Source organism: Berghia stephanieae, chromosome 2, assembly GCF_034508935.2.
Source record: "Berghia stephanieae isolate SIO BIC M18660-M18661 chromosome 2, UCSD_Bste_1.3, whole genome shotgun sequence".
Lineage (NCBI taxonomy): Eukaryota > Metazoa > Mollusca > Gastropoda > Nudibranchia > Aeolidiidae > Berghia > Berghia stephanieae.
The window spans coordinates 39,549,349-39,566,632 of record NC_088361.1 but is presented as its reverse complement, the minus strand read 5'-3'; the positions used below and the strand labels follow the sequence as shown (position 1 = coordinate 39,566,632).

The window sequence follows — 17,284 nt, the reverse complement described above, 5'->3', positions numbered from 1 at the left end:
AAAACATTTATCTTTCATTTTGGTCAGAAATATTTAACCAAATATCGATGGAGCGAAAAGCAGTCTTGACTTGTCAACATTTATTTTTCGAACCTTTGATTAATTTTGAAGTCTAAGATTTAACAATTTTTGAAATGTTTAGATTCATTCAAATTTATTGATATTTGAAGTCAAACATAATGGCAAAAGCGAAAAGTAATGTAAACTTAAGTAAGCATAACTCTTACTTTTAAATTGTGATGGGTAACTTTAATTTCGTTAATTTGCAATGCATCGGTATCAGCAAAAACAAAGCAAAATATTCAAAATTGTAATTATCGACGTGATTGCATCCCTTTTCATTAAAAAATCAGAGGTTTCAGAGCAAAGAAGGTCGTTTCAGTTTCATAGTCTTTAAAAAAAAAATAATAATAATAATAATAAAATATATAGATATATATATAATTCAGGTTTGAGAAAACACTTATGGGCCTAGGTTAATATTGTTGTAATGGACAATATTTCGCGTCATTTCTTTTTCTCTTTGGAGATTTCCATTACTACAACGATCCCATGAGAACTAGGGTTATCAGACCTGCAAATAAGGCACGTCGCCAAGGACCAAAAACAAAAACAAAAAGATTTAAAATGCAATTTATGAAATAAAGTCTTTACCTCCGATCTTCTAGGACATGTCCTAGAGTAATTTATTCAATATCAATCCGGGCGACGAAATTGCAAGCTGTGTCTATGGAATCGGCGTCGTCTTCAGATTTCAACATTATATCAAATTCAGTCTCAATATCCATTATCTACCTCCAAACATAAAAAAACAACAATATTTTGATAAACATATTATTATATCTAAATTATTATTATGTATTCTAAATTGGTTTGCCACCTTTATATTTGGCGGATAAGAAAAAATTACCTGGCGTACCTTTGGTCTCAGGAAAAAGTAAAAAGGTCATTTCCGTTTTCATAATCTGTGTCCAGTGTCTCCTCTGTTGTCAGTTGTCTTTTCAAGTTATCATCGAGCATAATAACCTTGTTTACAAAAGGAAAGCTGATTACATCATAGTATTTACCTTTATTTGTACTGTGAGGGGCATGATCAGAAAAAGGACAGTGTCTTTGTAAGTTCAAAACTCTGTGTCGGGACTTAAACTGACATATAATACATTATTTTAACGACTTCTTATGATGTTACGTGAATGAAAGTGAAAGATGTCTGCTATTTATGACAAAGACTAAGACTAAGACCGCTGGAACCTGAGTTTTTCAGTTTCACATGAGTACAGTTTTGTATTAATCTTATGAGGGTTTAGGACATATAATAAAACGGTAGGATCAAAATAAAAGTTAAGTGAATTCGGCATCCGTGAATTCATAAAGTAAAGGGATGAGAGAATGGGGAACATGAACTGCCGTTTCGTAATCATCATAATTAAAGTCAAAGTTCTTTCACACATTGACATGTCTGACAATAACCGTAGACGATTATCCACAGACAGTATCTGTCCAACAACAAAAAATGGCCAGGCTTTTTATTATACACAGACACATTGGTATTGGTAGAAAAAGTTTTAATAAGTCGAAAAATATGTCAATAATATGAATTATAATGGCAGTGGCCAGTTTTCAGTGGCAGTGGTAAGTTGACAATTGTCAAGGACCATGTCAGATTATCAACGACCCATGTGTACTTTTAACTGCCACGGAGTAACGTTAGTGTCATGAAGTGATGTATTGCCACAAAGTGAAGTTATTAATATTAATATTAATACTCTCTCTCTCTCTCTCTCTCTCTCTCTCTCTCTCTCTCTCTCTCTCTCTCTCTCTCTCTCTCTCTCTCTCATACTCGTTTTCTTTATTTCTCAGATTTTCTTTCTCTTTTCTCTCCTTCATTTCTCTTTTCTCTCTCTCTCTCATTTCCTCTTTTTGCCTCAGACCGTGCCATTTGGTAAATCGTCAACACTTAACAGTCATGGAATATGGAGTGATAGTGATAGCAAAAAGGAACAAAATGAAAGGTGGTCTAACCCACTGAACTGTTTATCAACACACAGTTGTGTAACTTAACATTCATATATGTGCTCGATATTTTTCCACCAGTTTTGATTTGTTGTTTTGATAGTTATTATCATCTCTGATTCCAATGAAGTGTTATGATATTTGCAACGTTCTGTAGAAAGTGGCAGAGCCAGGATTCAAACACACAGCGTCGATTTCAACAAGGTTTCTAAGATAGATGACTTACCCATTCTGGCATTTAAGTGGGAAATTCCATTTCTCAAAAAAATTGCTTTAAAAGGTCAAATTAAGGTATTTAGCGTTTACTGTAGAGATCAATGATGTAAAGCTAAAGAGAAAATTATCTGTCTGACCTAGGATTTGTCAAATGGGAACAGATTTTAGTGTTTTCATGTGTTAGACAGGTTGTGGCAGGCAACAATTCAAGTTGGAGAAGTGGAATCAGGGAAATTGTATTATTGTCAGAATAAGCAATTGAATGTGATATTAGAAAACAATCTTTAAACCTAGAAAATAATTACGAATTTCTATTAGAGAAATTATTATTTGCTTCTGTTAAGATGTGTTAAGCTCTCTCAGCTGTCAAATGAAAATAGCAAAATACTTTTTGTTCGTCATATATTCCTGTATGACACTGATAATGATAGCAAAGTTTTTTTTAAAAAAAGTATCCAAATTCCATTAAAGAGAGGGCGGGGGGGGGGGGGGGGGGGGGAATGGTATAATCCTGTCAATTTTTATCTCTTTTTTTTTTTTTTCAGATGGTTTTAGTAAAATTTGTTATCTCAGCCTGCTGAATTAAGACATAATATTGTCAAAATGTCAAGCGCTGCAAGGTGTGGCCGTATCTTGCTGAATAATGTTCGTGCTGGATCAAGTAAGTCAATTGCATTTTCTCTCTCTCCCTCTCTCCCTCTCTCTCTCTCTCTCTCTCTCTCTCTCTCTCTCTCTCTCTCTCTCTCTCTCTCTCTCTCTCACCCTCCCCTCTCTCTCTCTCTCTCTCTCTCTCTCTCTCTCTCTCTCTCTCTCTCTCTCTATCTATCTATCTATCTATCTATCTATCTCTATCTCTCTCTCTCTCTCAGTATGTGTTTACAACTGTTTTCTGTTTGGGACATCTTTTCTTCAATTATCAATCAATCCTCTTAAAATGTTGGATTGAAGTTGAACGGCAAGCCCATGATCAGGTTCAATCTATTTTATTGGTGTGCACTTGACTTGTGTTGATACCAAAATGTAGAATTAATCACTGTGTTTTTGTTTGTTTTTCTTTAATGCTTAAAAATCTAGAAAGGACTCATACGTTAGTAACATAGGGCAGTGCGAGAAAAACTACCCCTCATAACTGAAATAGCATGGATTAAAATCTCATTCGAGGCAGTTTCTTTTTTTTTTTTCCTTTCTAATAATATCTTTGAACTGCTCTTTTTCTTTAGACCTGTCATGGACTTATAAATAAAAAGACTCATGGTTTTTGAGGGACACAAAAATGTGCTGAAAGAGCTTGAAATTAACACTTTGATTTTATTATAATATTATTATGAAAATGGAGTTATATTCAATTTCCTCAGAATTTGTACAGATTGCTCAGCCAAGATCTAGCTGTAACCCAGGTGGCCCCTCTGCCACTGTGTACTTCATGGCAAACAGGTTCATGTCCAGCAGCGGATCTAAGAATGGGAATGATGATGGTGACAATAACAACAACAAGCACATACATAACAGCACTGGATCCTTGAAAGACACCAATGGCTCTAGTAATGTTACAGATGGAGAGAAGAAGTCCAAGACAGGAGGGTCGGGAAAAGGAAATGGAAAAAAGGGTCAACTCTGTTGTCCTAAGTGTGGGGACCCATGCACCCATGTGGAGACATTTGTTTGTATGTGTGATTAGTTTTATAAATTATATCAATATTGTCGCATGTTTTTAATGATGATGATGATAATAATAATTCAAAGCATTTATGTAGGGCTTCATCTATTTACAAGATTTAAACGAAATCATATTTAATACAGTGTCATTGACACAAAGGAGCAAAAGCAAATAGAACACATAAACAACAATTCAGTACTGTTGATGGTTTCCGCCATCGGATCAGCGGAAATCCACGATTGTGGTGTCACTGGAGGAATTCCTCCTTTTAAAAAATAACATTTCCCGCAATCAAATGAACTGGCAGTGAGAGGTTTGATCTGTGGTGGAACAAACAGGTGCAGTGTTCGGAATTTCAAGAACCATATTTATTACTATAATAATTTCAGTAGGTCAAAGGCCTCTCTTCTGGTTTTCTGTAACATTTTAGTTTTGGTTTTTAAGATTTGCTTGAAATTTTTACATCAAATCATATTTTGCACTCTGTTCTCAGATCATATTTGTGCTTTCATCGTGTATTATATCGATTAAGCTCAATATATAATTAATCAATCTAAGGTTTTTTAAAATGACATATTCGACCAGCGATTGAAGTTCCTGTGTATTGAATAATAAAATTAAAGGAGGATAATTGTTTTGACGGAATTAAAGTGCTTTATGCAGAAACCATTTTAGAAAAGAAAAAGAAAATCAACCTCATTAACAATAAACTTGGCCTGGTGATAGTTTAAGTTTATTATAATGAAGTATCATTCAATTTAAGAAGATAGGGATTAACATAATTGATTTATTCTTTATAAAAAAGTGAAAAGACAAAGTGAAATGGAGTAAATTCTATTTTTTAAAATTAGGTTTCTTAAAGATTATATGCTGATTTTATGATAATAATCATCATGGTGATGATATGATGATATGATGCTAATTAAAAAAATAATCAAATAATGATAACTGATGCATAAGTTATTATGCATTTTTTCGTTTCGTTTTCTTTTATTTTTTTTTTTTTTTTTTTTTTTTTTTTTTTATTTTTTTTTTTTTTGGTATTTGTATGTCAATTGCTACAATTTTCAGTGGTTTTCAAAGATTTGAGTCAAGACCTCGAGGAGAAGGGTTGGTGGTAAAGCCTCTTGATTTTAGTGATGGGGTGCCTTGTGTAATATTGGTATTATTGGATCATATTTTTACAAAAATATAATAATTTTACTTTTCTTACTTTTCAGATTTGTCATTATGTTGTTGATTTTTAAAAGAAAATGTTCATGGTGGTTTTATTTCTACTAAAATCACATCGCACCTCTTGAAATACCATGTTGTAACTTAATTTTAAAATTATTTGTTGAAATTTAAATTTCCGATACAGCTTCCACCAGATTTGTCAAGTGTGAAAAATGTCATCATTTCTTTGTGGTACTTTCTGAAACTGACTCCAAAAAGAGCATCAAAGATTTAAAGACTGAAGAAATTCAGGAAAAGAAGATGTCACCTCCTCCTCCTAAAAAGGTTTGTATTTGTACTCTAAATGATGATAGATACAGGGATGCTTTTTCGTGGATAAAGCCGGAAACCGGCTTGTTGAAAATTTCTGTTATCAGATTTTTAGATTTCTTTTTTAAAGTTGGAAGGCAACAGTTAAGGGGAAGCAAGATGGTTATTTATATATCTTTTGAATTATAATTAAAGGGTAATACCATTTGATGAAGAGAAGCTTTGCGCAAGAATATTTTTATAAGGTCTTTACACAGTAAATTTTCTTGCTTCTTTTGTTTTTGACACTTTACTTTCCTATTATTTACCCCTTAAACTCAAGTCAATACAAATTCACAAAATATACTAGTTATAGAAATGCTATACCTATATCTTTATTATTACATAGCTACTGACTGTACTGATTTGATAATCTGGAGAAAAAAATATTTAAATAAAAAAACTGGACTGTGATATGTATGGAAATGGCCATTGCATGTCTCAGGATTATGCTCTTTTGTCTAGCAAAATAAAACGAGGAACAGAGAAAGCTCTAAATCTAGATTATATTTTGTACTAGTCTATCTTTGAAAAGTTGGCCGCAGTGTTATTATTATTATTAGTAGTATTATTATTATTGTTTTTGATTTTGTTATTATTATGATTATTATCATTGTTATTATTATTATTATTATTATTATTATTATTATTATTATTATTATTATTATTATTATTATTAGTTATTATTGTTATTATTATTATTATTATTATTATTATTATTATTATTATTATTATTATTATTATTACTATTATTATTATTATTATTATTGTTATCATTATTTATTTTTTAATGACAGATATACGAATTCCTGGACCGGTTTGTGGTGGGACAGGACCATGCTAAAAAAGTCTTGTCTGTAGCAGTGTACAATCATTACAAGAGAATATACCATAACTTGCCAGCTTCCTCAGGCAACAATGGTAGTTCCAGTGCCCAGAAACAGGCCGAAAATAGCACACCTCCATCTGGCCAACTATACCCGCACACATTTTCACCCAGAGGTAAGCTTGTGTTCAGTGTCAGCCCATTTGCGAATACCATAAGGATCATGATAATAGGCATATGCACCTATAAATATCAGTGTCTGCCTAGTGAATTTCTTCTTCTGTCAGGCAATATATAATGCATTATTTTGTAATTTTGTATATATTTCATGTTTTCAATTGAAACTTCAAAACAACGAAGAATTTCAGTAGACCCATGATGTCATACTTTTCTTTCAATTACCCTTTGCATTAAGTTAAACTGGATGATTTTAGATAGGTACATTCGCCTCCGTGGTTAGCTCCAGTTGTGAAGAACTTTTCTAATTTTTGTCTACTTTGAAAGTATTGACATTCATTTTCATTACTTTATGGCTTATTATCTGCCTTTGCAGACATGCTACAGATTGCTGTGACTGGGCCACTTGGACCAGGTACCTCTGCCCACCAACCCTCCCAGAGTGAAGACACAAGTAAGAAGTCTGACATTCTGGACTCAAAATCCCATGAATTGATGCTGGAAAAGAGTAACATTCTCATGTTGGGTCCTACTGGTTCTGGTGAGATTTAATACATCTATACATAACACTTCAAGACGATTATGTACTTCATTTCTATATTTTTAAACCCCATTGTTCTTGCAAAGTTGGATTTTTTTGACACTTAACTAGTTTTTTTCAAAACAATTTTATCGACTCAAAGCAGCTCTCTGAGGTTCTTGATCTATCACCTAATGTGCCTCGTACTTTCGTAGCATCAGATTTACCCAGACTTTGCAAGTTTCTCCATCAGTTATGAAAAATAGTAAAAGCATTTTCATTTCAACAAATGAATCTCAGATGAGATCAAGATTAAGAAATCAAATAAGTTTTGTTCCACTCATTTTGATTTATTGTAAACCTGAAGAATACCAATTTCATTTTCCTGATGTGTCAGTCTGTAGAGATGTGTTTGTGTAATGTAGCAGTGTACTTAGAATATGGCATTATCAAGTGAATATGACACTGGAGTTGATAATGAATTCAATTTTTCAGCACCTCTGAACACTTATTGTGAAAGTTGTATGCATGTCATTTAGAATAATACAAAATAAAGCATTAAAGTGTACACCAGGCTTAAGTGCAGCTGCACAGGTTCAGTATATGTCCATGAATTGAAACTGTAATTATGGGATATATTTAGTCCTTTCTCTATTTCTCCAAAGGCAAAACCCTCCTAGCTCAGACACTGGCTCGGTGCTTGGATGTTCCATTTGCAATCTGTGACTGCACTACTCTGACCCAGGCTGGGTATGTGGGGGAAGACATTGAGAGTGTCATTGCCAAACTGTTGCAGGATGCCAATTACAATGTGGATAAGGCGCAGCAAGGTGAGAATTGTCACATATATTTATTAAATTCAAATCTGCAGAGATTTGATTGGCTTGTTAAGAATTTTTCTCCCTCTTAATCTGTCAGATGTCTTATTTTACTCTCTCGAGGCATATTTCAAATAAAACTGATATAAATTTGCCTCCTCAAAAAGAACTTTAAAAATGCTATTCAGATATTTTTATTTGCTTGTCAATCCGTGCAGTGTTTGGATTTATGTGAAAGTGCATTATTTTGCATTAAATTTCGTCAAGACGCTCTGTATCCCTAATACACCCATTTTTATTATTTTAATCTAAAACAATGAGATCTTCTGTATTACTTTTTGTATTGCGTGTTTTAGAATTATCATTTTTTGTCCTTATTTTGTGCAAAGTCATCACTATGTTTTATCAAGCACATACTGAATTTAATGAGGAAGATGTATCACTACATATATTTTTATTTTCATTTTGGACAATTAAAATTTTGATTTGTATCATTCAAGGTATTGTCTTTCTGGATGAGGTGGATAAGATAGGATCCGTGCCAGGGATCCACCAGCTGAGAGATGTTGGAGGTGAGGGTGTCCAGCAGGGAATGCTCAAAATGCTGGAGGGGACAATTGTCAATGTACCTGAGAGAAACTCCCGCAAACTGCGAGGTGAAACTGTGCAGGTGGACACCACTAACATCCTGTTTGTCGCTTCAGGTGCCTTCAATGGTTTGGACAGGATCATCAGTAGAAGGAAAAACGAAAAAGTTGGTTTAGATATATTTTTATATTTGATTGATTGAAGTAGTAATAAATCTTTATTGTCCACAAAATGGAAAATCTTTACATTGCTCGAACAAATATAATTAACATTAATAGAAATGTGTGGATCTTTTATAATATCATCTCAGAAAAAAATTATTTCGCAATGCACACAGACATCTTTACAATTTAACACAACAGGGAACATAATGTGTAGAGCACTGTTTGTTTATACTAAACACTTATTTCATTTTAAATCCAAAGTATAACAGTTTTATTCATGGTAATATTCTTGCTTGAAAGCGAACATCATGATTGGTTTTGCCATTGCAATTTGAGCATAAGTGACAATGCAGCCAGCTAGCTTTGACCTAAAGGCAAAGTCTTCTGGTTCAGGCACAGAATACATGGCAATAAACTGGGAAGGGCCTTTATACATATTTTTGTACCTTTTTTCAGAGACTTAATCTCTTTTCATATATTATTAGGATATATTATATTATTTTTGTTATATGGGCATGCTTTACCCATAGCACAATAGCACAGTATTTTATTATTTATTTCAGAATAAATATTTCAAATGGCTAAGCTTCCATGGACACTATTAATATTGGATATATTTTGTTAACGAAGTAGAATCAAGTCTTTACTTGCATGCTGCACAAGGTTGTTTGCAAGTAATAGTTGTCATTTGATTACTGGATATCCGTTTTCACATTGTTAAACCAGTCCTCTCTCTTTTACTATTCCCAGTACCTAGGATTTGGCACTCAGGCCTCGTCATCTCAAGGGAGACGTGCCGCCACTGAGGCAGATGTCAAGAATGTCACAGAAGGATCAGATGCCACACAAGACAACGAAGAAAGAGATGCCTGGCTCAGACAGGTCAGGAATTGGAATTTATAGCTATTATTTGTTAAGAACCTGAATGAAATGTATCTTCTCTCACATTGCATACTTGATGAAATACTTTTTCTTTATTTTGAGACGCAAATGTGAAGGATGGGAACCTAGAAAATTGATCAAAATGAAATAAATGTCAGATTTCCAATTAATTTAGTGCAGACACATTTGACTGCTTTCTCCTTTGTTGCTGTTTTATTATTATTATTTTTTTTTTTTTACTTATTATTATTGTTATTTTATTATTATTATTATTATTATTATTATTATTATTATTATTATTATTATTATTATTATTATTATTATTATTATTATTATTACTGTCATTAATACTTCAGTGTCTTAAAAATATTTAAGTACATGATTAATTCTAGATTTTTATTTTTCTTTCAGGTGGAAGCCCGTGACATGATAGAGTTCGGCATGATACCAGAGTTTGTCGGCCGCCTGCCTGTTGTTGTTCCCTTCCACAGTCTGACTGAGGATATGTTGGTAAAAATATTGGTGGAGCCACGTAATGCTCTCGTACCGCAGTACCAGGCACTTTTCCAGATGGATAAGGTTTGTTGTTAATCTTCTTTGGTCTATAATGTATCACCAGGCTATGATCTCCAGACAGCTAGCTTGAGCTCTGCTTACATGTGATCCATCACATTATTCTGGTATTAGGTCTGTATGAATCATTGAAGGAAATGTTCTTGAAGCTTAGGAGCAAGGACGTCCTTTTTTTCCCCCCGCTAAAGCCGACTTTTTGAAATCTTCCGTCTCTGTTTGTTTTTGGTTTTTGCTAGAGACTTTATTTTTTTGTTGTTTTTTAAAAGATGACATTATTAGTTGTTAAATGGCAACAGTAAGGTGGGATGTTGAGATATTTTTTTTTTTTAATAATTGAAGGGCAATGAAGAGAAGTTTTGCGCGAACTAGTTTCATATAGTCTTTACATGAAATATTTCAGGCTTTTTTTTTCTTCTTTTCGGTAACGGACATCCCTGTAGGAGACACAACACACATTCCTCAATAAAGGGAATTTATTTTAATTCAAATTCTATAAGTTAAGGTTAAAATTCAGTTTTATTAATCATCGTCTTTACCCTGATGCAAAGCCATTTGCAGACAGCTGGTCACATGTCACATGGAGTGATTTCTATTTTTATAATATGACAAAACAACACTGGCTTTAGTTTTGTCTTTTCTGAAATAAATTAAATTATGTGAAAATATTAGGCAGCACACCACAATTACAAAATTAGCATCCTTGAAATAGTTTTATTTCTTCTTATCATTGGCTTTTTCTATATTTGCCTCCGGCAGGGTTTTTAGGGGAGATGAATTTTTGCTGTCTATTCCATCTTCTTATATTTGTTGTCTTTTCTTTGACCTTATGTGAAACAATTACATTTTGCCCAGGATATTGCTTGATATATATCAGTGGATTTTAAACATGTAATTTTTCCAAAGGACAATTTTCCCTTCTAACTTAAACCAATCTCTCCATCTTGTAATAAATGTTGTCAGAAGCCTGAACTTGTCCCTTAGCCTTAGACCATATTTTCATAATATAAGCCGCCACCACTGCCACAACAGTCCATCATAATTGCCTACAACATTATCATCATCATCATCATCATCAATTTAATACTACAGCTAGCTGATATATTGATTTCAGAGCCGTAATTGTATCTATATGAATAATTCAATACTGTAAAATAAATAAAATTGTTATCGTATAGGTAGCAAAACTGTTAACTCAATAAATTGATATTTTAACTTTACAAGATAATAAAAATGAAAACCAATAGTCTGATGTCACGTCGCCCAGCAATGGCGAGCAGTGTGGTTCTAAACAAAGAAAATTGGTACTTTTTATTATTCATGCTGGCTACAACTTTTCATATGTCATGTAATCAGAATGTATAAAAGTCAAAACATAATCATATTTATGATGTTTTTCTCCTCTGGGTACACTTTTATGCTCGTCGGAGAAGTATTTCATAAGAGCGTCCGCCTTTGTTCCGATAGTTTAAAGTCAGTTACTAAGTTACTATGCGTCATTACGGGGGAAGTGACTGTTGAAGCATATTGTAAACGTAGTTATATGTTCTTGTTGAATAGCCCGATGTTGATGCTTGATGATTGAAAAAAACCTGTCATATATTATATATAATGATATTCAATCTATTACTTTGATGCAATTAGAAACATATGGGTATGATTTATACTCAATTTCTGGTTCTTGTTTTTTCTTCCTCTCATTTTTGACCCACCATCTCATAACAGTATTATGTTTCATGAACTGGATCCCTAAAAGTGAATTAAAAATTAAATTGGTAAGAAATAAGAACTTTGAGGTGTCAGTAATGAAATAAAATGTATTGATTCTCCACCAAAACGAATAGAAATTAACCCGAAGTTTCATATTTGTGAAATTATGGTCAGATGTATCGGAAAGGTATCCAGCAACTTTTTTCAAATTTCATACTTTTTCAACTTGACTAGCTGTAAAAAATATTTAGAAGTGAAATTATTAAGCTTTGATATTTCCCGAAGATGTACAAAAAGGATTGATTTAATCATTTATGACAAGAACTCATTTTTGATAAAGATTGACCTTCTAATTAAACTTGGCAATATCTCAGTTCAAGCCTTTTCACCGACTGATTATGTCATTCACTGTAACATTTGTGGCTAGAATTTTTTTTTCTATCACCTAGTTCATTCTGACATAATACCGCTTTCAGACGGAGGGCTTCGTTTGTTCTCCCAAAATTGAATGAACTGTCAGAAGCTGGTTGGATGTTTGAGGGCATGGTCGGATTTATTACAGGTTGATTTCCATGGGCACCCTGCAATGCCAAAGCAGAAATAAAATATGAATTTTTGCCAATTTCTGAATTTTTCAGATTCACCTTGAACTGAAAGATGATGCCAAAGTAGCCATTGCCAAGCTGGCCCTAGAGAGGAAGACAGGGGCAAGAGGATTAAGGGCCATTATGGTTAGTTGTCTGTCTACAGTTTATAATTTAGTATCTTTTATCCATCAACATATTCTCCATCAACATATTCAATGAACTCGTAATTCTTATAATTTTTGTATTTTTTTATATAATTAATTCAACTTATAGGCTTCCAAATTCGTGATTCGAAATAAAGCTTGTATGTCTGACAGAAAAAAAATAGTAATCCTTCAGAGCCATTAGGCCCAACGAGCTGGAGTTTACTCCAGTTTCTATAGGATAAAAGGGGGTAACTAATATGCCAATCGGGAAACCCGGATACTGACAATAGGTTCACCTGGCCTATTAACTGTATTTTTATGAAGTGTTAACGTAGATTTATACCGTATGTTATTCACAAGAGCTGTTTTTGTACTGCCACTGCTGTCGGTTAAATTCGCCGCTACCGGCGGGTAACTTCACCACGAGTTTTTATTCTTATTTTTTCCCCTAGAAGACAATATGGAGAACAATTTCCATTTCTTAAACTTTCATAGTGGCCTACTGCCACGATAAAATTGTAATTGTTATGATTTGACCTGCTAATTAAAATTTAAAACAAAACAAAAGAATTCACCTGAAACATGCTGAGTTGGGGTTGTATCCAAGAACAGTTGTTTCATTCAGCTCAGTAAGGTTTTTTACCAGAACGTTAAGTGTTTTAGTCCTTGTAAAGGATGCAGAAACTTTTAATACTGCCATGGACAAACTAGAGTGTGAATTCAATATATATAGCACTGAAAGCTTTTTTTAAAATCAGAAATTCCTTCAGCTTTCCTCAATTTGTTGATTCTCCTGGGGTGTTGAAGTTTCAAAGGCTTGCACACTTCATGTTAGGACTACTGACCATTCCTCACTCAAATTGATGAATGTGAGTACGTGTTTAGTCAAGTGTGGAAGAACAAAACCAATTTTAGAGGAACCCTCAGTACAGATGTGCTGGCTACCCTTCTTATTGTAAAATCAGACTCCACGCTTTGCTATGAAACTGAATTTACGTCAGATTTTCTGAAGAGGGCAAAAGCTGCTACTAAAGTAGAAGTTAAACTCCAATAATTTCCTGGACTATATTTATTGGCAGGCATTAAGCTGTGATGTACAGTTTCAAAGGTAAGCTGCGGTTTATGATTTGTGTAATTATTATATAGGCACCAAGATTAATTAATTGCCATCATGGTTATGATATTGTGCTGTGTGAAGTCGAAGCGTTGGATCTCATTGGGAGGTTCTGTTTTTGCTCCTTGAAAAGTTGGCTGCTATGCACTTTTTGTCCTCAAATCTCTTTACATTTTCCGATACTGCCTATTGACAAATATTTATTCGCATTTGAATCGAGTGTGATGTTGTATGTAAAGTTCCTTCCTGTGGTCACATTACAATGTCAAAGTTATGAGATCATAGCCAGCTGGCCATGCTCACCTGAGTCGACTGATTTCTGGTTTTTATACCCACTTACATATTCATATTTTCTTTTCTAAACCTACTTAGATTTCAGTGCTTGATAACAGCTTATATTGCATGCAAAAGATCGTCTTCAGAATAATTATTGTGCAATGATAATGATGTGTGGCCAATTTACCTGAAAGTATATAATTTTGAAATAATGTCTTAAATATTTTTGAACTATTTTTCTGATGAGAATCTACTCTTAAAATGAAAATAAGATGGATATGGATGGTGACAAAGTGAAAACTGCAATGATCTTGTGAACAGTGCCTTCACATTCAAATGATCATATCAGGGGAGCTTTAGTGTAGGATTGCCGTTACAGTCGAAAAGTCAAGAATATCACAACATCTTGATTACGACATGTCATTTTGACTTTTAAAGATTTCTCATTGGTTGCCTGCAAACTGAAGCAATACTAACATTCAGTTCTTGTCTTTTTAATGACTATTCCGATGCTGAGGGGTGAAAGGATAAATATCTACAGTGCATTATTTCTTGGGGGTTCAGAGTCACAGCAAATTTCCCTGCCAACAAAGTTACCCGACTTTACCTTGGTGTGGAATGAATAACAGCATTTGCTTGCTACCCTAGTTAGTCTATTGCAAAGTACTTTCCTCCAGATCTAACACACCCAGCTGGGTGGGGATCCTGACCTTCCATAGTGGGCAGGGAGGTACATGCTGTGTCTTCTATCTGTCATTGTCTTGGAATGAGATTACTTAGTTTTGTCCTGATCCTTGCCGGAGTTCCTTGGCTGGGAGGGAAACAGTCGAATGTATAGTTATAGTTTTGGGAGATGATATTTTTTTCCTTGTAAATCATCTCTCTGTTATGCATTGTATTATGTTTAGTTTACATATTATATTATATGATTGGTAAACATTTGAGTGTATTCCTCTTAGTTGGGACCTGTGCTTGTGTCGAGATGAGACTTTTAGGTGATCTCAAACTAAGTACTTTGACGGTGTGCTCTTGGAATCTATATCTGTTCCCTATTTGAACCAGTTCCCCTTTGTCTTACCTTTTCTTTAGTGCTTTAATTGTAATTCTAGAACTTTTTACTTTCCCATTTTCTTCCTTTTTACTGGCGCTGATATGACCTTAATGTGTTGCAAGCGCCGTAAAACCCTTAAAAACAAAAAAAATAAAAAACACACCCAGCTGCACAATTAGTCTTCATATTTTAGGCATTCAAGGTTGTTTTTTTCCATTATTTGACTTATCATTTTGTTTTAACTGCACATTTTTATGGTTTTGAATAGACCTTTGCTTAACCAAAAGTTGGATCGGTGGATCTACTTTTTGTCATCCTCAAAAGGCATGGACTCAATAGAGTATTATGCTCCTGCCTGACTAGATATTTGTACGTGCTCTGTCAACGAATGGCTTCTTAAATTTGACTAGATTGTGAAAAGAGAATACATATTTCTATGACAACTTAATGATTCTGATGTGTTGTAGAGCTTGTTTTGCTGAACAAATCTATGTATAACATTTACTTATTCTTTATGGGTTAGAGTTTTAAACATCAATTTCTATGTTGGTGAGTATGCTGTTTTGGGGGCAATCAGGAAAGTGGTTGGTTAGGAGAGAGTTCAATGACATCCATAAGAAGTCTGAGTAAGAATATTTAACGAATTTAGGTTCGTAATAATTAGTTTCAGTTTTTTGGCAAATGTAAAAAAGGTTTTTTTGTCAATCTACAGCAGCATGATTAGTCCCTAAATGTTTGTCTTGAAGATATTAGAAACTTTACAAGAGGAAGACATATCTCATTCAAATGAAACAATTGTAAAGTCTGTACCTTGAGTAGCTGGAACAAAACTAGGTAAAGATAGGAAACACAGGAACGGTGGTTTGAAATGTGAGATTTTTCTCCTAGAATCAGCAAAGACATAAAGAGTTTTCTCCCTTGTGTTGAGTCAGATTTGATCATATTAAATATTAATTAAATTTTAATATTTTAATTTTTGCCTTTTCAATTCTTGTCAGGAATCGATACTACTCGACTCAATGTTTGAGGCCCCGGGATCAGACATAACTCATATCATTGTCAATGAGAAAGTGGTGAGAGGAGAAGAGTCTGCCTCGTTCATACACGCTCAAGGAAGCCAAAAGGAGGAGACTGACATAGCTGCTGAAGATTCGGGTATTGAAGACGAGGAACAAATCAAGATTAGTCAGTCTTGATGACTTTGTCCAGATCATGTCACACACCATGACTATACCAATATTGATGGTCTTTTTCCTTTTAATTTGAAAGAAACTCCTGAAGTTTGTGATAAATCTTTTGTGCTGTAAATGCGTTTACTGTTTCTAAGATTTTCATTTTTTCATATCAGCTGGATTTAGGCAGAGGCTATTGTTTATTTATGAACTTATTACTTATGTTAAGCTCACGGGCATTATTTCTTTCTTTCCATTTTAATGATGACATTGTGTTCTCTCCCTCATTTTAATTTTTAAAATTTGTTCCTGTTCCCTTCAAATTAAATGGAAAGATAACATCATGTAAATGTTGTAATATTTATCATAATTGTTAAACGGGCTGTGTACCAATTATTCCATAACAAAACACAGGGAAGTCAGATGGTATTTTAAAAATTAGTATTATTCTTTTATATATTGATATTCTTTGTTCATAAATATTTCTTTATTGTTTTTATTCCCCATTGTACATCTTGATTCCAATTTGTAAGGAATTTTTAAAAAGAAAAGGAATGAAGGAATATTATCACGATTTTAATTACAGAATAAATGATAAGATGATCAGTGAATTGTTTCCTCGTATTTTATTTCAATAGTCTTTGTCACTTTTCTTTCAAAAAAGGAGGAAAAAGTTACCAAGGATTAACGTGCATTGATTTATTTTCTCTTCATATATTGTATGAATGAATGCCTCTGTCTGTAACATATTATGTTGAATGCCTCGATCTGTAGATACATACTATTTTAGAAGATCAATAATACATACTTTTAGACATTCATTTTCTGAAAATTTATTTTAAAGACATTTTATCAGAAGATCGTAAGGAATAGAAAGATATTTTATCAGAAGATCGTAAGGAATAGTGTTATGATCTGAAATTGACACTCAATTAATCTTATAACACACAAAAAAAAGAAAAATAAACAATAAAGTACTCACATTTTTCCTTTCAAGTTTTGGCTCTTATTTTTGTAAACAAGATGTGAACGAGTTTGAATTATTAAGAAGATGATTTATTGTTTTAAGGCGATGGATTTAATGGAATGTTTTTCATCCTTTGGATCTTGAAAGGGCAGAGCAGTGAGTAAGATATTATGGCCAAGGTTTCTTTGGATTAGATTGGAAATTATGATTTCCTTCCTTTTTAGAGGATCATTGTGAAAATTAAATTGGGAAGTATATTATACTTTTAATAAATGAACATGTGGATCCAATAGTTGTTTAACATTA

The 17,284-nt window shown here is 33.3% G+C and overlaps 1 protein-coding gene across 1 annotated transcript; it reads left to right on the top strand.

Moving 5' to 3' along the window:
* Positions 1–915: 915 nt before the first annotated feature.
* LOC144964848 (ATP-dependent clpX-like chaperone, mitochondrial) lies at positions 916–17,000 on the top strand. The gene is made up of 12 exons (XM_078899559.1): positions 916–1,115; positions 2,775–2,890; positions 3,585–3,893; positions 5,247–5,386; positions 6,208–6,412; positions 6,790–6,954; positions 7,599–7,763; positions 8,252–8,505; positions 9,254–9,385; positions 9,797–9,964; positions 12,304–12,396; positions 15,838–17,000. The coding sequence occupies exons 2-12, from the start codon at positions 2,833–2,835 to the stop codon at positions 16,033–16,035; spliced, it is 1,887 nt and encodes a 628-aa protein (XP_078755685.1). The 5' UTR covers positions 916–1,115; positions 2,775–2,832; the 3' UTR covers positions 16,036–17,000.
* Positions 17,001–17,284: the final 284 nt, after the last annotated feature.

Excerpts from the sequence above, each read along its gene's own strand:
- LOC144964848 (XM_078899559.1), top strand. The coding sequence starts at position 2,833 with ATGTCAAGCGCTGCAAGGTGTGGCCGTATCTTGCTGAATAATGTTCGT. Across the intron at positions 2,891-3,584 it reads TAATGTTCGTGCTGGATCAA|AATTTGTACAGATTGCTCAG; the intron begins GTAAGTCAATTG and ends CAATTTCCTCAG. Across the intron at positions 9,965-12,303 it reads CACTTTTCCAGATGGATAAG|ATTCACCTTGAACTGAAAGA; the intron begins GTTTGTTGTTAA and ends TGAATTTTTCAG.